We start from the raw sequence: 21372 nt of genomic DNA on the forward strand, positions 1-21372 counted from the left end.
AAAGGTGAACCAATCAGAGCGTAGCTACTTGCATATTATAATGAGCATGCTGCACACAGGGCGGCAGCAGCCAGGGCGACCGGCCCTGAGTGCGCGGGAAATGTGTTTTGCAACTATATTTTTACGGGGATTTTCTGACGTTTGACGCTGACTTTGGCACGATATGATCGCACTACCATGTACACGCTACCGTAGGCGGCAAATGAGTGGTCATTTTTATATAATCGTCGAGAAATTTTGGCGTTATGCACCCGGAAGTGAGCCGATCTCAGTTTGCGTTCCCTCGATTTTTGACAGTTTCCCCCCTCAAAATAAGAAACGAAACTACCGCTATTAAATAGAACCATGTATTACAATTATCATTTCCACATGATAGATCTATTATATATTCCTTTATTACCTATGATATCATCATGGTTGTGGAAAGTCCTCAGCTGGCGAACCGAGTCCTTGCGCCGGGAGTGACAGTACATTTTACCGCTAGTACTAAGCCGCGCGCCTTACAAAAATTATAATAATTTTTCTTTTGTGTCAAAAACCGCCGTGAATTTAAGGCATGAGTTACCGATTTATATTTCTTCTACGGCAGATATTTCTTGTTTCGTCACGTCCCATGACGTCCTGTGAGAGCGGTAGGCCGCCGCTGGTACAAAATGTACAAGACATCGTCTGCCCACTGCTACACTTTGTTGACATACATTGTATTACACAACGTAATTTTCCGCTAGAAATAACTATAGAATAGCATTAAAAGATAGCACAATTCGCTTCACACAGTCGACACATGGATAAACCACAAAGTTATTTTACGAATCACATGTCCACTTGCCTCTGGTGCTGTTATTTTTCAAGGGGCAACATCGTAACACATTAGCGGACGCCCCAGGAGGTGGCAAATTGCTATTGTCTTGTCGGCGCGCAAAACAAACATGAAATCCGACCCTATCACATTAACGCAAACGGTAACGCGTTAGAAATAATTTCTGACGATTTTCTAACCATTTTCTGACGAAAATCTAACCAAATACTGACGATTTTCTAACCATTTTCTGACGAAAAAATAACTCGTTAGTAACGGGGTACCCGGTTAACTATAACGCGAACGGTACTGTAGCAGGGAGTTTAAAAACATACAAAGGCTACATAATTCAGCTGCAGCTTTTAGCAGTGCTATGCAGGATGGTGTCACTTTTCATGTAACAAAGACATCTGAATACATGTGCAAAAACCACTAATCTTTGCACAGTAGGTACAGTAGGAGTCAGTAATTTGTCACTGCATGTTGCATGTACATGTATGAAAGGAATATGTAAGAAAGCTTTTATTCTCATTAGGCCATGTTGATTTGATTATATGGATGACATCCTCTGGGAACCCCAAAACTGATGCGCGTGTGCGAATAAAAACAAGTTTTGCAAAAAAAAGGGGGCTTTCATTATGAAATCTACATGGTCATAAAGATTGCCATTTTTCAGCCATTATTTATTTTCACCGTTGTATATTCTAACCATAATTTTTTTTTCAAATGAAGGTAAGAACTGCCTTTCATCTTTTACTCAAATCACAATTTATTTTTTTCATGTGCATTTGGCATTATCACTTAACCATTATATGATACAGTAATAAGCTGTAGCTTTGGTGTAATGCTCTCCTGGCTAGATTGGAATATTACAGTGTGCAGTTAGAATGTTAATAACCTGGAACCAACACAACTGCGACACATGATTGCATCACACTCAACATGCATCAAAACCCTTTACCAAAGTTATACTGGCACCACCTAACAAATCACTGCGGTACTGCAGCATAGAATTACAATGCAAGATTTTACCAGTCCAAACCTCCATACTAAATCATTCAATGGTATACAGAAAACTCTAATAGAGAGATAAAGACCTAGTCAAATACACTGGGGCTGGTTTCTTGTATCCTTGTACCAATGCAAAATAATTCACTTAACACCTATACTATAGGTTGTAGTGTGGTTTACAGTACACTGTCTGACATTATATTACAATTTATACAAATTACAGATAAATGTAGAGGTAGCTCAATAAGCTATGCAGTTTTAGCCAAATGAAAGCACTAACATAATATTTCAGCCATAGAACATATCATTGAGGAAAAACAGGTCAGACTGGCAACTGTAGCTTGAATGTACCACAATAACATGATACAACTGTTCAACTTCAAGGGCCATTGAAGCACATACACATGTACAGCTGCTGTATTATATTCAGACTTGGCTGCTTTGTTGTCACAGATCCTGCACATCAAAGCGCAAACATATTGTATTGTAAACTTCAAGAGCTCATTTGATAATCAATATTTGGTATTACTATCGTCATTGGCCTAATTTGTAGCAGCCAGATAGCAACCTGCAAAAATCTGTAGCCTGCCTGATGGTGAAGAAAGGACAGGGGCCTGCACCATGCCATAGATGCCTTACTGAAACAATTTCTGTCGCCGTCGTGTGTATATTTAAATGTGACTATATGTGGCACCCTGACCATGTCCCAACCTGGCACGTATGTAAACCACAGCGTCACAGCTGGCACAGTTCTATTGAGTTTTTTTAAAACTTTAAAAACATGACCAGGTCCTATTCAGTTTCTGGCAGTGCAAGCCACCCAAAAGAAATCATAAAATAGCATCAGAAGGGTATATGAGGGCCTGCATGGGGAGGTACCGACAACGCTCTACGTTAAATTTGGAAAGCTGGCTATGTATTACGGAAGCCTCTCTATTACGCTTTACGATAAATTCCAAGTGGCCACAATGCATTACGTAGGATTAAAACGGCAAATACGTTCTACGAAAAATGTGCCAATTATGAATTAGCCTCTACGTTGAATTAGAGTGGTCCGTCTACGCTCTACGTTGAATTAAAACAGCCGATTACGCTCTAAGGAAAATTGCATGCGGGCCCCCATATATTACAGTAGCAAATTACATGGATGCAAAACACATATTCCCATCTGTCACAATCAACTGTTCACATAGTACTGTTGCCATGCAATAATGGTTCACACACTTTGTGCATATACTAGTATACAGAAAATGACATGTAATATAACGATGGGAGCTGTTCTTCCTTTTACCCTAATCGAAAAATGGGAAATGTACAGTTTTGAAGCTGGTATTACAGAATACTCAATACTTCCTATTTGATAGCATGGGCCATAAAGATATTATAGATCTTTGATACACATGGTAAAGTTAGTTTTCCCTTCTCCATCCCATAAGACCCTTCTAACACATACCCTCTTGCTCCTAGTTGGAGTTGGTCAAGGGTGAATGGTAACACCAATTTAGAATGGGGGCAGGTCAGTGGGTCAAGAACTAGTGCATCAATATCACTGTCAATATGTCGGTCAAGGCAAACATCTACTTCCTATTGGGGAGATACATGTAGCTTTTAAGTACAAGTGGGTTACGACCTTATGGAAATCATCTGACACCTACAGATGCTTTTAGTACATCTCTTGTCACTACATAGCCTTAATATGTGTGATCAGTTATTTTAAATGCCATTTGCCATAAGGCCATGTTAATTTGATTATATGGATGACATCTACGTGCACATGAATTTTCGGCCGTTTAAAAAAAAAAGGTTTACAACCATACTGTAAATCGTACAAAACAGTTGCAAAATCAGCAAAAATATACCGTAAGTTGCAAAAAAAAATAATAAAAATGATACCAATGTTGCAGATTGCCAAAATCAAATGAAAAAAGACGAAAATGTCAAGAAATGAATTTGAAGAGTAGATTATTCGCCATATCATATCATGTCATTTGCTCAACCTTCATGACAACGTAGATTTCATAATGAAAGCAACTTTTTTTTTGCAAAACTTTTTTTTATTCACACACTCGCATCACTTTTTGGGTTCCCAGAGGATGTCATCCATATAATCAAATCAACATGGCCTAAGTTACAGCTAACATTGCATACGATAAATCCTGGATACCGAGTGTGTGTGAATGAGAGATAACAAAATCATTACTTTCTTCAAAGGCCTACAAATTAGTACAATAAGTCTAGCTTCAGTGACAGTTTTGTTGGGAAGCAGCCACTTTATCTCTGCTTTTATGTACTCCAGTAGTTGGACCGTAGGTTATCAATCAATTTTATAGACTAAAAATGGCACTTGTCAGATTAAAATGAGGCCAGGTCAAGACAAGGTGAAGTGTTAAAAACATCAACCAACCTTCTGATCAAATTCACACAAAAAATTGATAGTTTTCAAGCTCCCATTTAAGGCTCTTTTCTTCCTGTCAGAATTGTGATAATATCTCCTGAACAGGTGCAGTCTAGCCTCTATAAACAAGGTCTAAAGCTACAGGTGGTCAAGGGGTACAAGTAGGGTAGTTCTTGCATGTGTATACCACAAATGTTATAGGTCTGCTTGAAGCAATTCCATAGCTTACTGTCCAAATCTATGAATAAGAATTCTTTGTACACAAAACCTTATGCTAAGTACAGGCTGTCATCCACTGCATGATTGTACTAACTGATCATATACATTCATACATTCTATGTACAGTATTGTACTAGTTTGTTCTGGGACTGCTGCTAGGAAAATAGGCAATTAGCACTACTATTTTGTGATAATGTTTGTACACAAAAACTATATTACCGGTAACTTTTGTGACTGAATGTCACCATTTCTTTGGGAAACCATTTGCCACATGACAAATACACCAAAAGGCACTAGATCCCAAATACACACAAACGTGTTGAACTACTTGTAATATACACATTTTGTACCTTGTGTGGCTTGAGTTGTGCTTGCCTCTTCCCACTGGGCAGAATAGTCACCTGCAGGGTCCTAAACATAGCGACAGGTACTGGCCTATATACACATGCACAGCCTAACAGCTGTCTTCACACCAATCAATGTTGACAAAATACAACACAGAAGTTACAACTCCTACGGCTTGTATCAGTCAGATGAACCACTTCTGGAAGGTTGGGATGCACGGTTATCTTCTGAACTTCCTCCAGGAACCACTGGTATCAGAATCATGTCTTCAAGACCATCAATAAGATTGCCACCATCCCTGCATTGTGCCTCAAGAGTGGAATCTCCCGTGGATTAACACTCTGCAATCCAAACCTTCCCTCGCTTGACCCAATGTCCTGGCCCCTCTTCTGGCTCAACTGGCTGCATATTCAGGATGACCACTGACCCAATGGTGTCTAAGCATTGTAACAATACTGTAGATAGGAACAGGCATCAAATCTCCAATGTCCAACGATACAGGACATTCCTGATTTGGGACATGTCTGCATTCAGAACAGGTTATATGACTGTAGCTAATTTACATGTCAATGAGGTCTTCATCTGTTTACCACCTGTGAAGTTATTTGGGTAATAATAACTAGTACAGTTCTGTCTTGTGCCTTATAGCCCTAGTATAGGAGTTAAATGATCTGTAGACAAATAGACTAACAAGGCTATAATATTACACTACAAGCTCATTCTTTGAATCCACAGTATAGAATTTGCCAGTAGTATTCCAGACAAAGAATTAGCATAATAAGACCAATAGGGTGTCTCCAGTAGCACATGGGAGTTTGACGGATGACATCACTTGCAAATTAAAGCCCACCCTATCAATTATGGGAAAATTACATGGTACCAACATCTGAGTACAAGAAAGAGCACTAGAATGTGCATTAGCATTATTCCATTCAAACTAAGTAATACACAATCTACAAAAGTGCAGATAGGGGATAGACTGTTGATACAAGAATTGAAAGGATTCTTTATTATTCCCAAACCCAAACATGAGCTTGAGGACAATCCAACACCTTCTTGTTTAACCAAAAACCTGGGAAGCCATGGAACACAATCACAATTTGTCAACAGGGACCTGTCATTAGCAAAAATACAGCCTTTCTAATGCCACCTTGTGGCTTCACAGCTAGTTATAGGCCATTATAATGTGTAGGACCAGTTACAAAGGAAAGTTCTGTAATCAATTTGCAGTACATCACAAAGTTTGGACAATTTGTCTTCTGCTTGTGCGGTTGTTATGTTAACGTCACAACACAACTTAAAAGTGCGTATAAAGAGCTCACAACAGCGGGAACAAATCTAGGTCAGGGGTTATATGCAAATTTCCGCATTTCACCGAGAAGACTTGCTATATTTGTTGTTTGCGCTCTGTTCGGATATATGTTTGGGCTATAATGTAACTAAACGGTACATACTGCTTTTTCTGTCTATGGGAGGCTCCAAGGGATATGGCAATATTGTTTGGTAATGACGATGAGTTTACGTCAGTCTATATTATACTAGTACTAGTAGCCAGCACGTCGGCAGAACGTACTGCGCCTGCGCAGAACCCTGATTTTTCACGTTTTTCTTTGGATTTTTGGTCAACGTTGCATTAGAATTTTGCCTGTTGCAGACAATATTTTTTCCGACATAACATTTGGAAACTACATACGGAGTGTTAACCTTATATGCACAAATACGGCCTTATATGAGACGTTCTGCCAAGTGCTATGTACAATACATTACGGATTTCGCGCAGGTGCAGTACGTTCTGTTGATGTGCTCTAGTAGCCTATTGTATGGGCTGCGAAAATCTGCGTATAAAGTGGGCCCAATATACCATTTAAAGTAGTGTCTTATGATTTACAGACCTGATGAAGCTACTGAATTGGAATCCAGTCAGGCAGCTGAGTGACATGTCCAGCTGACAGCTGTTTGTTTATAGTAGTGGGCTCATTATTTATAGCCTACTGTAATGTCATGGTTCTCAGCATGTGTTACATGTGACAATAGGATTGAGGCTTGAGCCTGTCTAATGATACCCCTTCCCTTGATGAGGTGAAGGCACTTCATAAAATCATGTTTACATGATAAAAGGGAGAAGAAAACAAGATGCTAATTAAATGATTGGCAATGTCAACACTCAGTTAACACAAAAGGATGGTTAGCACGAAAGGAAACTACGTGTAATACACATATACATGTAGTGTGTATTCAGGACACATGTACATGTTTTCCTTCGTACATGTATATTTTTGTATATACGAGTTCCCTCTGCAATATCAACATGTGTAAGATATGATGGTAATCATGGTATCAATGCTGTACATGGCTACCCTTTATGATATGATACGCTTTGTGCCACAGTTCAATAACTTACGTATAATCTACAAACTCTACAAACTGTTATGGTCTTGTTGAAGAGGTTCATCAGTCATGTAGAATTAACAGTTAGTAGAAATTCTTCAATCAGTGACTGTATTTTTGTAAGGTAGATTACGTACCTCCAAATTTTCGGTGTCGACTGTACACCTTTATGTTATGGTCTACTTGGACAGTGAAATTTGTGTTATTCAATAACAGACTATGGATCTAAACATCTGTTTGGAGATGAAGATGAAGAGAAAGAGTACCTTTCTAGGCTTTGTGCTGACACAGGCATGTTGCAAATTATAAGGCTGCCAAAATTCTTTCTCCCTTTGTTCTACTCATAGTGTTTGTCTAATCTGTGTTTGTCTTATAATTTCATTAGAAAGAAAGCAGAGTTTTCTTTGGCACTAGTGAAGAAGAGAAGTACCAGTAGTATCTTTCTAGGCTTTGTGCTGGAAGACATGTTGAACGATAAGGCTGCCAAAATTGTGACAGTATGCACTTCTCTCATATGTTTTCCAGTATTTGATATCTTTATTAGAGTGACTTTCCAAGGAACAAAGAGAGCTCACAACTCTAACAGCTTTCAAAAATTCACTGTGAGTGGCAGCTATCGACCTATGGACTGAGTAGCATATGTATATTGAGTTACGATTGCAATATATACTGTCATTATTGTGTGTATTTTCCCCATGTATATTATGTATTTTATCCTGAAAAACAGGTCAAAGACCTGAGCGTAATCCTCTGGTAAAATAAATAAATGAAAATGAAATGAGTTCTCTTTGGAATCATTGAGAAGTGAAAGAGTACCTTTCTAGGCTTTGTGCTGGAAGACATGTTGCATGATAAGGCTGCCACGATCCCTGCAGTGCCGTGAGGTGATGTCTGCAGTCTCTGGGCTCCTCACTGCTCCAGCTGATGTCTGCCACTCCTGCCCTGCAGGCAAACAGATCAATACAATCACTACTAATACTATTAGCTGTAGCATGTTCACTATGTGGCGTTGTGTAGCATATACGTAGTGGTTAGTGGTAGATCGTTCGGTGCTAAAACAAGGAGACCCGGTTTCAATCCTGGGTCCAGGTACCTCTGTATCTGTATCTGTACCTGTATAGCCGGTATAACCGCCTTTCGGTGTAGCACACCAGCTTCGCAGGCATGCGGCGCAGCGGCAGCTGGGTATATTACACTGATCGACTTGTTACACCTAACCCTTGAACTTGTACTTCAAAATCTTGAAATGTTTAATGTGTTTCTACTTTTGCAGCTTTCATGATGTTTGCCCAGTATACAATTAGTGCTGTGGCCACACCAATTTAATTTGTTGGTTCTCGGATTCGCCTCTTCGTTTTTTTCTGATTTGCAAAAAAAAAAAAAAAAATGATTCTGGTCCTGAATCAACTGAAAAATGCTCATGTTTTGCCCCCAACAGTTGAGGAAAGTCCTTTTCTTCCTAGTTGTTACAGTTTTCCCATCTATCATTGCAGTGGTTTGATTAAAAGTTCAAAATTCAATGTTTAAATTTTAACCCAGCCTTTTGTGTTGACTTCATGGCTCATTCCGTAGCATTTAAGCCTATAATAGGGTGCCTAGACCTGTTTTTATTTTTATTTTTTTTCGCCCTGTCGCTTCATATTTTTTCTGAAAAAAATCCGAGAACCAACAAATTAAATTGGTGTGGCCTGTGTACCTAAACCCATATGAGGTCCAGATTCAAGTACAGGGGCATGTCCGAACTTGCACCCCGACGTTGTGCCCTTGGAAAAGGCACTTTACACGTATCCCCCCTCAATTAGAGGGACAAGTCTCCAACGGCAGTTGTCTTCGGCTGGCGGACGAGAGCAGCGCCAGGCTGGCTGGCTGGCGTGATCAAGGCTGACCTTGAGCGTAACCAAGTCATCCGGCAGCTCACTGCAAGCAACCCAATTGGAACCAGCATGTATCCATCGATGAGGATCCGCTGGGGAAGACGGATGCCCAAGTGTGTGGGTCTCAGATTCGCAACCTGTTATCCACCTTAGTTAAACAAATCCACGCAAAGGCCACTGTGTCAACTGTAATCCTCACTCAGGTGTAGGAACTGACACGGTCATCATACTCGGAAAATCTGTATCTGTATATCTGTACATGAATCTGTATCTGTAAATGAATCTGTATCTGTGCATGACTATGTATCTGTACATGAATCTGTATCTTATTGCAAATAAAGATCTCGAGTGATTGCCATAGAGCACGTTCACTAGTGATCCTAGATAAGATGATTCATATATAAACTTATGATCTAATGCATCACCAAATGGCAGGCAAAAACAGATATTGGAACTAGAGAAGACACAGGAATCAGTGGGTAAAAATCAACATTCTGGCCATAGTAACTTACAACTTAACAGCATATATGAGAAAATGCATGATTACAATAATTCCAACTTTCGATCAACCACAAGGAAATTCATTACAAATTTTTAAAGAAATCTTCAGCTCTCTTGGGAATTCTATAATATTGGCTTGTTGAGTTGTTCAGAAACCAGAGTCAGTGACTAAAATTTCACCTTAGATTTTAGTTTTTGCCTACCAATTATAGGATATTGTTGGTGGGTATTTTCATCCCCGCATATAATGAAACAGTAAACCTCAAACATATGGCAATGTATAATCTTACTCTCGTGCGCCTATATGCAAATTACACAATATCTGTTTCAATGTCATTCATATATCAAGCTCGGACAATATTAGCATGATGTAATTTGTGCATATTTGTGTTTCATTTTAGTACTTTGTCATTTCAGATGCAGACTTGGCGCTATCCATAATTTGAGCAGAGACTACCACTACCAGTAGATCTAGATGTTAACAGTTAAGTGGGCTGCAAAATATACTACTGACTGTGTTAGTAGCAGAAGATCACACAGTGGTTCTACTTTTGCAGCTATCATGATGTTTGTACAGTATACAATTAGTGCATTTAGGTTCATGTCTGGATTCAAGTCCTGAGGTTTAGGTTCAGTTCCGGGCTCATAAGTCCAGACCTAAACCCATGGCATATACAAAATTGCATGTTGGCAACCTTGCAATGTTGTCTGGGCAAAACTTTGGCCACATAACATGGAGGCCGACACTTGACGATGCCCAATAGCAATGTTTTCTTCATTTTGCAGCACAGTTTTTGCAATCTACGGAAGGTTTTAGGTGGTTTGGAAAGAAAAAAGGTATGTGAAATGTTTTTTTTTTTTTGGTAATAAGTCCGGAATTGGTTCTTGACTTGTAGTTTTTTTTTACTTGAACCTAAACATTTTTACAAGTCCGGAAACGGTACACAGCACTATATACAATGTATTGCTGTACTAAGGAGTTCTTAAGCTTTCAACTTGTAAACTTAAACACAACTTGAAAATTTCCTTCCTTCTAAGAAAAGGAAATTAAGTCGCTGCAAAAATAAATGGATTTACAGTATATTAGAAGCGACATAATTACATACACAAATCCTGAAATACCTCATTCCCTTGTCTGATGTGAACTGACAGATGCCATACAAATATGGACGTCTGTGTCCTTCGGAAATACCCGTGGGACTTGTCTCCAACAATTCAATCTACATCCAACCACAATGGACAATAATGATATTAACAATGCCTTTGTTGAAACACACAACATATAGACAAGGCTAGAAATTCAATTTTGGAAATAGGTGCACCCAACCTAAAACATTAGGTACACAGAATTTTTTTGGGTGCACCATATAACACAAAACCTAATCACAGATCTTACTGTTCCTTTTCTTAGCTTGATCTGAAATTGGAGCTAACTTCAAAATCAGCAAAGAAAGATTTTTTAATTTTTCTGACACTTGGATGCCAAGAATATCCTGCACATTTGTACAATGTACAGTGTACAGTGCACCCACAGAAAAAAATTGGGTGCACAGCTCCAATGTTGGGTGCACCAAGGTGCACATGCACCCAGTATTTTGAGCCCTGATAATTCTATGACCTATGAGAAATGTTACATGCCTGGGGGGTAAAAACAACTTGACCTGTACATGATCATACTAGTACATCTGTACATGTAGTACATTGTATTACCATACTAGTATAGTGATACATGTAGTACTATCAGATCTGGTGACTTATGCCTGGTTGCCTATCCAGGGCACAAAAACAAAGCAGGTCACTCCACTTCATTCCAATAGGTGGGGTCTATAATGCCCACAGGAATTTGAATATCTGGTGTCTTCACATGCTTTTGTTTGTGAGCAATCCAAGTCCAGCTGGGTAAACCATTAAGACAACAATTTCTCAGGAATAGCAAACTTATAAACAATAGCATCTCTGGAAATATGATCTGGTCTGGCATGGTCAGTTTTGTATCATGTGGCTAATTGTATACTTCAACATGTGATAACAGGCCATCATACAAATGGTACACAGAAAAAATGGACGAACAAAATCACTACTAGTGAAAAAAGTTATTAGAAGTGTTGCTGACATTTTGCTGACATTTTCATTGAAGCTGAACCAATATGTACTCATCAAGTCACAGTTAAGCTTACTGGAAGTTTATGTTTATTATAAGCACATGTATATCAGATTTATCTAGCTCATTGCAGACTTTATAATTTTACAACAATTTACAATGTAAAAAGTCTGACAGCTGACTCATTTGTTGAAAGAGGGAAATATTGACGCACCTGATTCTATATTGTCTAATGTCTATAATTATAAAATCTCCAGAACATCTGGAATTAGAAAATTGTTCTATGAATCAAAACAAATACACAAGCTGTAACTGTCAACATTTCAAACTGATCAATCATAGTCACTCGCTGTTTAACAAACCATTTATAGTTGTTAAAGACCTAAAATCAGATTTCCTGTATTTCAATACCCTCCAAAGTGAAATTCTGTTCAAGCTGTGGCCGTTGTATTTGTGTAATTATATAGATATATAGTCGACTCGTTTTTAATCTTTGTTACAAAATGTACACATGAAAGATCAAATCATGGTAAATTTTTGGATGAACTTGCACAGAAACACGTTTACAAAAACGTTTAGATAATGCTTAAAGATGGGGTTGATGTGATAAATATTATTTTCTCAATCCCTGGGAAGTTGACACAGGACTTGTGGCTGTCACAAGGCTCCAGTTTTCAGTTTACGTGACAAGAAACTCCTATTCTAAAACCAACCGGACTTTTTGTTATGAGAGTTGGCAGTGTCAACAAGTGACTACCCAATTATATGTGCAAGAGTCACGTACTCACAATTTGCGAATCATGGGGGCCATAACATGTCCCTACAAGACACTAGCCACGTCAAATGTAAGTCTTAATAGTAGATTTATAGCGATGAAAGTTCAAAAGTATCCGTCTAAAATTATTATTCGCCGGCTGCCCAACCCACTACGCGAGACAACTCCCCTCACTGGAACGGGGTTCGAATATGACGAATTTATGCCCCGATTTTGCGGTGATGTTTTCTCCTGGCCGCTTCTAGTGGGGGATACTTTGGATAACTAAGACTTACCTCGTCTTCTGATAGTCACAGACTCCGTAAAGCAGGCTTAGAAGGCTTCAAATCGACGGAGTTTTGGGAGAGGAGAGTGTCAGACACATCATTTGACGTCCGCCATTTTGGACCCACTTCCGCGGTGCATGACGGGACGAGTTAAAAGTCTGAGAAGATGAGAACTTTGGCCTCGCCGTGCGGGAAATTCAAACAAACATGTTTACAGGTCTTGACGTAGGTCAAAATCAAATCTTTATTTGTCTTCTTGACGTCCACGGGCGTTGCCACGTTGAATATACGCAAGCCTTGCTGGTACTACGGTCTTCAAATGAAATTGATGAACATTCCAAAGAACCATAAATAGCTATTCCTATTCCTACACTGATTCTTTTACTTTTGACACCCCAAAGTGAGGATAGTTTTGCATACATGTACTTACTAATACGCCAGAGGGAGTATACATGCTCAGTCATAGTATAAAACTCAATGCACTAGAAGCAGAAAACTTGTCAAGTGCGCACTGCGGTTTTCACACTTTCCGCCTGGGGTCGTAACTGCACTGCTACTTTCCCAGCTCCATCTGATCAGGTACTTTTGCTGCAATGTATTTCTTTTTCGTCGATTTCATTACCTTCGCCAAGAAGGTTATGTTTTCAGTAGCGTTTGTCTGTCTGTCTGTTTGTGAACAGCATAACTCAAGAAGCTTAATATGTATTGTCATGAAACTTGGTAGGTGGGTAGGTCTTGATGAGACCTAAAAATGATTAGATTCTGGGCCCCCTGGCGGCTTTTGTTGGTACTGCAGCAGAACTTCCGGTTTTGATATCTCGCGATCTGGACATGCTAGAGTCACGAATTTTGGTTGGTAGATAGCTCTTGAGGTGGGGAAGAAGTGACATGAGTTTGGGCCCCCTAGCAGCTTGTTCTGGAACTGCAGGAGCGTTTCTTGAAAAAATCTCCGAAGGTTGATAACTCAAGAACCGGTTGACGGATTGTCATGATTTTTGGTACTAGTATGTAGGTAGCTGAAGTGATACTTGACATAATCAGATGACAATTATGCAAATCAGGAGCTAATTTGCATAATTAATGAGGACATTCTATAAATCTGCTTCGTTCGATTATAGGACTTTGAAACACTTGTGACATGTAATTGAGAACTAGAAAAACATCTGAGGATATAGATTATGTAAATGAAGACCTAATTTACATAATTAATGGAAAATTGTTATAATTTCATAGTTGTAATTGCTGGGAATTTCATACTTGCCGTATTTGGAAGTTAAGTGAAGGTGAACATCAATGAAGATAATTTATTCACATTATGAACTCATTTGCATAATTTATGAGGAAGTGCTAGAATAGCCTACTTTGTTAAGATAAGGCTGCCATTGGGTAGAGAATATGATCAACTGATGTAATCCATGCATATGACGCTCTTATTTGCGAAATCAATTATTGAAATTGTATAATTCGTCAACCGCAAGGGTTAACATCATTTGGCGAAGGTATGAGATCGTGGAACTCTTGTTAAACGTATGAGTTTACTTTCGTTTACCCAAAGGCATTAGTAGGTTTATGTTTCTTCCCTGTGTTGTAGTTGAAGAAGACTATTAAAGTGCCATGTATAGTGTTTGTTGCTCTCCCTTTTGGAGGAAAGTGACTAACTTCGCAACACACGCATGCACGCACGCACGCACCCTACGGTACCTGTAGCCTCTTAGTACCAGGCTTCGATTGGCTAGACCACAGTACAGGTGTGCGGGGCGTTCTCATGATCAGATTAATACACAACAGGGTATGATGGTTGTTGTAACTTCCGTGAACGGAACTCAGCGTCACGAGAGGTATTGTTTTTTACGTAGCAAGCCCAAGTCACTCAGTACTGTATCACGTATATTTGGTTGGAGAGTAGGTATTAACATTCCACCCAGTATATCAGTTATAAATCAGTACACGGTCCATTTTGCATATTTCAGATGACATGTGTATTCACCAGTTCCAACAATACTAGAAGGCATTCTTGTATACATGTCATAAGGGACATTTTTGCAAATGATGTACTGAAATGCAGTATCTTTCTCTTTTTAACAAAAATCTGCAAAATATATACATGATGAATATTGTTGTCTTTTCGTAAAATGCTTTGATGTATTCACAGGATGTCTAGCATATCCTCTGGCACGACAAACACAATAGACTTTTGTTTACGGTGAAAAAATCGAACATCGGCCTACGGCCATAGTGAACATTTCATATAATTCATTTCATATAAATAATTTCTTTACAAATATAGATAGCTCGATGTGAAAATAGAAAATGTCTGTGTTAGATATTCAGCGCCAACACGAGCGGAGAGCCTTGCGGCAGCGTGACAGGGCGGAGGCAGCTCCCCACAGCCGACGTTTCACCAGCTTCTTGACAGGGTGAGTCTGTGGCTGACTGTCGCCGTTCTCCTGTGTCTCCTCCTCACTGGGAATCTCCTGTTCGCTGATCAGGCCCTGCAGCGTGGCGAGCGGGAAGTCCTGTGGCTGGATCTTCAGCCGAACAGACTCCGCTGATCTGTTCAAGATATCGTACAGTTCAGACGTCGTCTTGTCGTGTACAGGGAGGAAGTTCATGGCAACCAGTCGGCCGACTGGAAGGGGTCCGATGCTGCCTGCTGCTTGGCACACCACGTGGATTTTGCGCAGGGTCTCCTCTGAAGCACCAAACGGCTTCTCCAGGACCTCAGTAGCGAGGAGCAGGAACTCGAACTGTCCCAGCCTGTTCCGGTACAACACAAAGTCCTTGCACCTGGCAGGCTTGGGCGGAGGGGCAGGGGTGTTGTCGGTGGTCTTGTCTGTGTTGTCTCCACGGTGAAGCCTGGGTGGTTTAGGCGGTGGTGTACCGGTAACCACACCGCTAGCTGAGGGGACGGAGTCGGTCTGTTCTGTCAGCTGTTCCAACTCTGCCCTGATCTTCCGAACAGAAGGTCGGAGGCTGAAAAAAAAAGGACAAAATTACGTTAATATGACGTTCTAGAAGCAGCTTATATATAATATCTGTTAAAATGGGCTGGAATCACTACAGATGGCCAGATGGCATTCGCCAATACTAGTATTTTTAAAAAGAAAAGTAAAAGACAACTCTAAACTTTTCTACGTTTGTAACCTTTGGGTATTAAAGTTGATTTGGTTACAGCTGGGCATGGTAAATGTAAGAACATTGAAATCACCACTATGTAAGATAATGGTGCTTCTAAATTCACATTGTGTATCACTTGTCCATCCCCATAACCGCACGACGTCGTGTTCAAATCTTTGTCATCGCTAAGTACAACAGAATAGACCCATTCGACTTTCACGGACCGTATAAACTGCTTACGTCACAGGGGGGACATTTCGAAAGAACATCGTTCTAGAACGATGACGTCGAACGCGGCTTGTGCTCGCGGTGTCCCCCCTGTCAGATCATTTTTTTACTAAAATGTAGGTAAGTGTCTTTTTTTTCTCTGTAATATATGCGGAAATGACAGGAAAACAGGCACCAACATTGTATGGTGGTAATCCGTACAACAATTTACTGTTATTTTGTGCTGTGACGTATGCAGTTTATGCGATCCGTGAAAAGAACTTTCGAAATGTCCCCCCTGTGACGTATGCAGTTTATGTGATCCGTGAAAGTCGAATGGGTCTTATTCACTGTATTGCCAATTCATTGAAATTCTTTATGGCCTGAAAGGGGTTTGAATTCACGACCTGCTGAATGAAGGAGACACTCCATACCCAGCAGGTCATTGCTGCCGTACCTGATCGGAACTCTGTCGTCATCCGGTAGTGCATGTGAGGATGCCACACCGCTGATGTCTCCGTGAGACCGGCTGGCCAGGGCCTCGTACCCCCGGATCAGACTGCTCACGTTAGCTGATCTGGAGTGGCAACGTGTACAAAGTTGTTACAGCAATGTATGAACAAACGAATTGTTTAAACTGCAATCGTCGTTTGCCAATATTTCCCGTTGTCTTCCAGTCAAAGTGAGGTGGCTTCTGTGCTGAAGAGGTTCTGTAGGTGACTGACAAAATGTCATCAGGAAGAATGCAGAAACCCACTTTGTGAACCCCCAACCCTAAACACATAAAGTGAGTTTTCATCAAAATATGGCAGGAGAACACAGCTTATATCGGCTTCTGTCTTTATAGATATGGGATCCTCTCTCCTCTCAGTTCTAACTGTTCTGAACATTGTTAGTTAAACCCGACTAAAGAGTTCTTACTCGCTAAACGAGCTGACTGCATCTCCCTCTTGCCCGGGCTATGTGAGAGAAGCAACACAAGGCAATATGAACAACAAAACAAACAAACAAACAAACAAATAAACAAGCAAATAAACCAGAGCAAAGCAACAGAGTTAACATGGAAAATTCGATAGAACAAAGGGGATTTATTAGAGCGAGCGCAATATGTACATCGGAAGTGTAAGAGGAGAGTAAATCTGTAGAGTCGGGCCACCGTAAATTCTATGCACTGCATTTTACCGTCTATCTACTCAAACCCGATGGTTTAACGACACTTCTGCAAACCCAAAATTACTAGCAGAGGACTGTGGGAAGCATGAAAAAGATAACACTTCTAACTGGCCATAACTGTTGTCAAATGCTATCTTACCTTCACCGTCCCCTCATCACACTCACGGGTCAGTTTTCCCAGGGACGACTGGACGAGCAAGCTCAAATCACATCCCTGACAATACAGTGAGCAGGAATGGGAACATAAGTTTAGGGTAAGATTACATATAAGAACAACAAAATAAAACAATATAGGATCCACATTTACATGTCGATATGCCTAAAGAAGCAAGGGCTTTAAATTAAAGTTTTGAGAAATATGAGAGTTGCCGCCTTACGGTGGAAAGCTGTAACGAAATCACTTACCTCAAACTGACTCCCAATAGTACTCAAGTCGTACTCGGTCTTCACTTTTCGAAGTGTCGACATCATGTCTTTGTTTCCTTCTGTGCGGTAGACAATGTCCACTCTCAGAAGGCCTCAGAACAATACAAGCCAACAGAGGTCTGCAAATGAACAATGGGAGAAAGTAAAGTACAACGTAAAGTGACTAAGCTGGAGTCGAGAGCGGGATGTCGATTATCAAGTGTCTCCCCTTCTGAAGATAGATTATCAAATGAAAAGTGAATACAAGTAACGTTACATGTATCTTCAATTGTCGTGTGCACGGCAAGGCGTTTGTATACACAACAAACTAAAAGATCTTACAGACACCAAGTAGACTTACTAAACTGCCTTCCTGTAGTGCGAAAATGCGCTTACAAACGATAATGACCTTGACAAGTTCAACTTATGTGACCTTTGCGACAACCAGGTTGGTTACAATCCTACGAAATTTCGTGCTTCATTTAGCCATATATGAACCGTTTAGACGAATTAACTGCCCTACTAACATATAAAATAACACTTATTACGTAAGATAGTCAAGTCAATCTATATATGACTGGGATTGGCAAATTTAGGCCAAAAGTTTACCTAAAACAGAAGAGAGAAAACTTTCCTGACCTTGTTCGCAAGTACGAAACCTGTCGAATGTGTAGAATTCGAACCCGTGTCCATGGCAACCGGATAAACAACCATGATGTTCGTTGTGACGTGTTTCCATCGTCACCCGGTGTTCGAACTCTGTTGTTTACCAGGTTGCCATGGACACAAGTTCGAATTCTACCGTGACATTCGACAGGTTTCGTACTCGCGAACAAGGTCAGGAAAGTTTGTCTCCTCTTTTTTAGGTAAACATTTGGCATAAAGATCTAAATCTCAGTTATGTATTACGTATAAGGTGTTAATCATGTCTAAGTAGGGGAATTTGCTTGTCCAAAACTGTTCATATCTGGCAAAATGAAGCACGAAATTTCATAGGAACCATAAATAGCTATTCCTATTCCTACACTGATTTTTTTTACTTTTGACACCCCGAAGAGGGGCTAGTTTTGCCTACTTAGTAATACACCAGAGGGAGTATACGTGCTCAGTCATAGTATAAAAGTCGATGCACTGGAAGCAGAAAACTTGTCAAGTGCGCACTGCGATTTTCACATTTTCCGCCAGGGGTCGTAACTGCACTGCTACTTTCCCTGCTTCCTCAGTGATCTGGCACCTTTGCTGGAATATATTTCTTTGTTCTCGATTTCATTAAACGTATGAGTTTACTTTCGTTTACCCAAGGACATTAGTAGGTTACCTATTTCTTCCCTGTGTTGGAGTTGAAGAAGACTATTAAGTGCCATGTATAGAGATTGTTTGTTACCCTCCCCTTTTGGAGGAAAGTGACTAACTTCGGAACACAGGCATGCACGCACCCAATCCTTATACCTGAACACAGAACAGTAGCCCAGTGCGAAAACACACAGTACGGTGCAGCTTACAGGGCTTGGGTTACCAGCGCTATCTGTGTGGCGGCCAGGACACTTCTCTAAAACCCATCAATTTTGCTAATGCTGTCACGAAAAGACTGAGAAACTTTGAAGCTGTGTACTGCGCCCGAACTCAAGTCTCACGATATTCCCAAAACTTCAACCTCCGCGGATATTCCTCAGATGTCCCTGGGATGGAGAAAAGAGCCTGGTTGCTGGTATTTTGCTGGAATGTTTGTTGGTTTAATACTGTAACATGTACATGATGTACAACGCAGAAGACACGTAAATGTGTAGTATATCTGGGGTGTCTTCGGTCAAAGATCACTTACTGTACTTGTACTTGAGTAGGTCTCCTCATCTCTGTGAGTGGACTGCGTCAAAGTCGTCCCTCCGGTCAAAGATTACACCAACACAAATAGCTGCCTGTGTTTTGATACTTCTACTGGCACCGCAATTTCTAGAGTAGTAGAGGGCTAGTCAGTTAAAACTAGCTCCTCAGTTTCCTTAGTACAAAGCAACTGGTGTGCGGTACTACGGACGAATATTATCATTATCATAAGTTAAGATATCGTTCTTTTGTGTGTCAACATCTACAAATGGCTAGCTGACTCTGATCTCCAATCAGATTTACTGGTGGCATGACATATCAGTGAGTACAGATCTTGGGAAGTCATCCGTACGTATTTGGCCAATTTGAGTTAATATTTCTTCCCAAAGCAGTCAGATTCGGGTTCCGAACACAACAAGTCTTTCCTGTCAGCTGGGCACCTAGCCTCTACCAGGCTTCGGGAGGCGGCTGGAAAGAGTAGAAATCGTTCAAATAGAGAGATAACATACCGAGGGAGAATTGGTCCGCCAGAGAGTACATTTTGCCGGGAGAGGCAAACTGTTCTCTCCCAGCAGACCAACTCCCTCGGCATGTTATCTCTCTATTTGGCCGATTTCTACTCTTTCCAACCGCCTCCCGAAGCCTGGCAGAGGCTACTGGACACCCACTAGTGCACTCCATCAGAAAAAAAGGTCCAGGAAAGAAAGGGCGCGAGGTCAACAGGAAAATAGACAGTTCCAATGACACAGTCAGCAGGGCAGTTTTGTTCGTGCCCAGTGACAGGTCCGACTTTCCATGGCAGGTTCTCTGTCTTTGTCCCACGGAACAGAAGGCATCTGAGCTCATTCAGGACACTAGCTGGGTTGAACCAAGGATGATTGAACGTCCTTGGTTTAATGCAACGAAGCAAGCGATGACTAAATAAACGGTGAATAAAGAACTGCCCTACATACGTACACCTACCAGCGCTCAGTCCTTTTTGGCAAGCCGCTTCAAGCATATATACTTGTACACATTATTAATTTCAGCACACTTTCTGATAATGCTAAACAACTTATAGTTCTTCGCGGCAGTTTGGTTTGTTCGAATGACATTAACTGTGAAATTATGTTAGCCGCGGAAAATTACATCACAGAAACGCTTCTAGTTGTATGTGTCCTGCTATGCTTTCCTTCTCTTCTGGGATGGGAGGTTTGACTCATGCTATCCATAGTTTTTTCAAACGTCTTTCAAATGTCTTTTCTCCATTGTAAAAGTGGCTACGCGAATATAAGTTGTACCTAACTTGAGTTCGCAGTCACTTAGTCCATGTTCTTTTAGTTGTATTCACCACTGTGCTTCTGAATAATAAAAAAAGAACTTAGGTCTGGTGTCACTGTTTTTTTTGCCTATTGATTTCTATCTATCTATCTATCTGCATTTGCACAGACTTAGATTGACTGAGCTCAGAAAGAAATGAAGTATAATATTTCTATCTAACCAAGGAGCTTGAAATACTAGTAGAAGGATTCTTGATCTAACGTAAGATGAGTACCCGTTATCAAGGACATTACAGCGATATGCTTATCCTTTAATACTGAATTTCCGTCTGCAAACTTTGTATTTTAACTCGCTCTAATTGGATAGAGAACTGCTATGGAACTGAACAGTAAGAGTTTGTACATGTGCAATACTGGCGAAGGTACATATATGAACCAAATTTTTTCTTGTGTTTGAGCGAACATTTGAAAGTAACCTTTAGCAGACTGCAGTAGCCGTTTTTCTAGGCCTATTCTCTCTAGGTTAGGCAGCCCTACTCTCCAAGCAGAGATTTGGGTGTTGGCTTATTTTTGGCGTGTTTTTAGGCTTTTTAGTCGGGGTTTCATTTTCTGGAATTCTTTTTATGCCAAATTCCAGTGGAAATAAGAACCCCCATAAAAAATCTAAAAACACGCCAAAAAAAGGAAGCCAAAACCCATGGAAACTTCTGCTTGGA

General features: G+C 40.4%; 1 protein-coding gene and 1 long non-coding RNA gene across 5 annotated transcripts in view; both read right to left on the reverse strand.

Annotated features, from left to right (window-relative positions):
- Window positions 1–12818, reverse strand: part of LOC109473858 (AKT-interacting protein homolog A-like) — a 30258-nt gene extending 17440 nt beyond the window's left edge. Inside the window, exons 1-2 of one of the 4 annotated variants that reach the window (XM_019773969.1) lie at window positions 12684–12818; window positions 7974–8099 (exon numbers count right to left, since the gene is read on the reverse strand). In XM_019773969.1, coding sequence (XP_019629528.1) covers window positions 7974–8000 — 27 coding nt within the window. In that variant the 5' untranslated portion in view covers window positions 8001–8099; window positions 12684–12818. Of the gene's footprint in view, window positions 1–4774; window positions 5012–7596; window positions 7632–7973; window positions 8100–12683 lie in introns of those variants that run through there. The other 3 variants (XM_019773970.1, XM_019773967.1, XM_019773971.1) reach the window with 3 other exon arrangements.
- A 2687-nt stretch (window positions 12819–15505) lies between these two features.
- Window positions 15506–17393, reverse strand: LOC109473486. Its single transcript, XR_002140419.1, has 3 exons — window positions 17311–17393; window positions 16456–16575; window positions 15506–15647 (listed from the first exon to the last, which is right to left on the reverse strand). It is a non-coding gene; the product is annotated as an uncharacterized LOC109473486 (long non-coding RNA).
- Between the last annotated feature and the right edge of the window lie 3979 nt (window positions 17394–21372).

This window comes from Branchiostoma belcheri, unplaced genomic scaffold (genome assembly GCF_001625305.1).
Source record: "Branchiostoma belcheri isolate BF01 breed outbred unplaced genomic scaffold, Haploidv18h27 scaffold3, whole genome shotgun sequence".
NCBI classification, from domain to species: domain Eukaryota; kingdom Metazoa; phylum Chordata; class Leptocardii; order Amphioxiformes; family Branchiostomatidae; genus Branchiostoma; species Branchiostoma belcheri.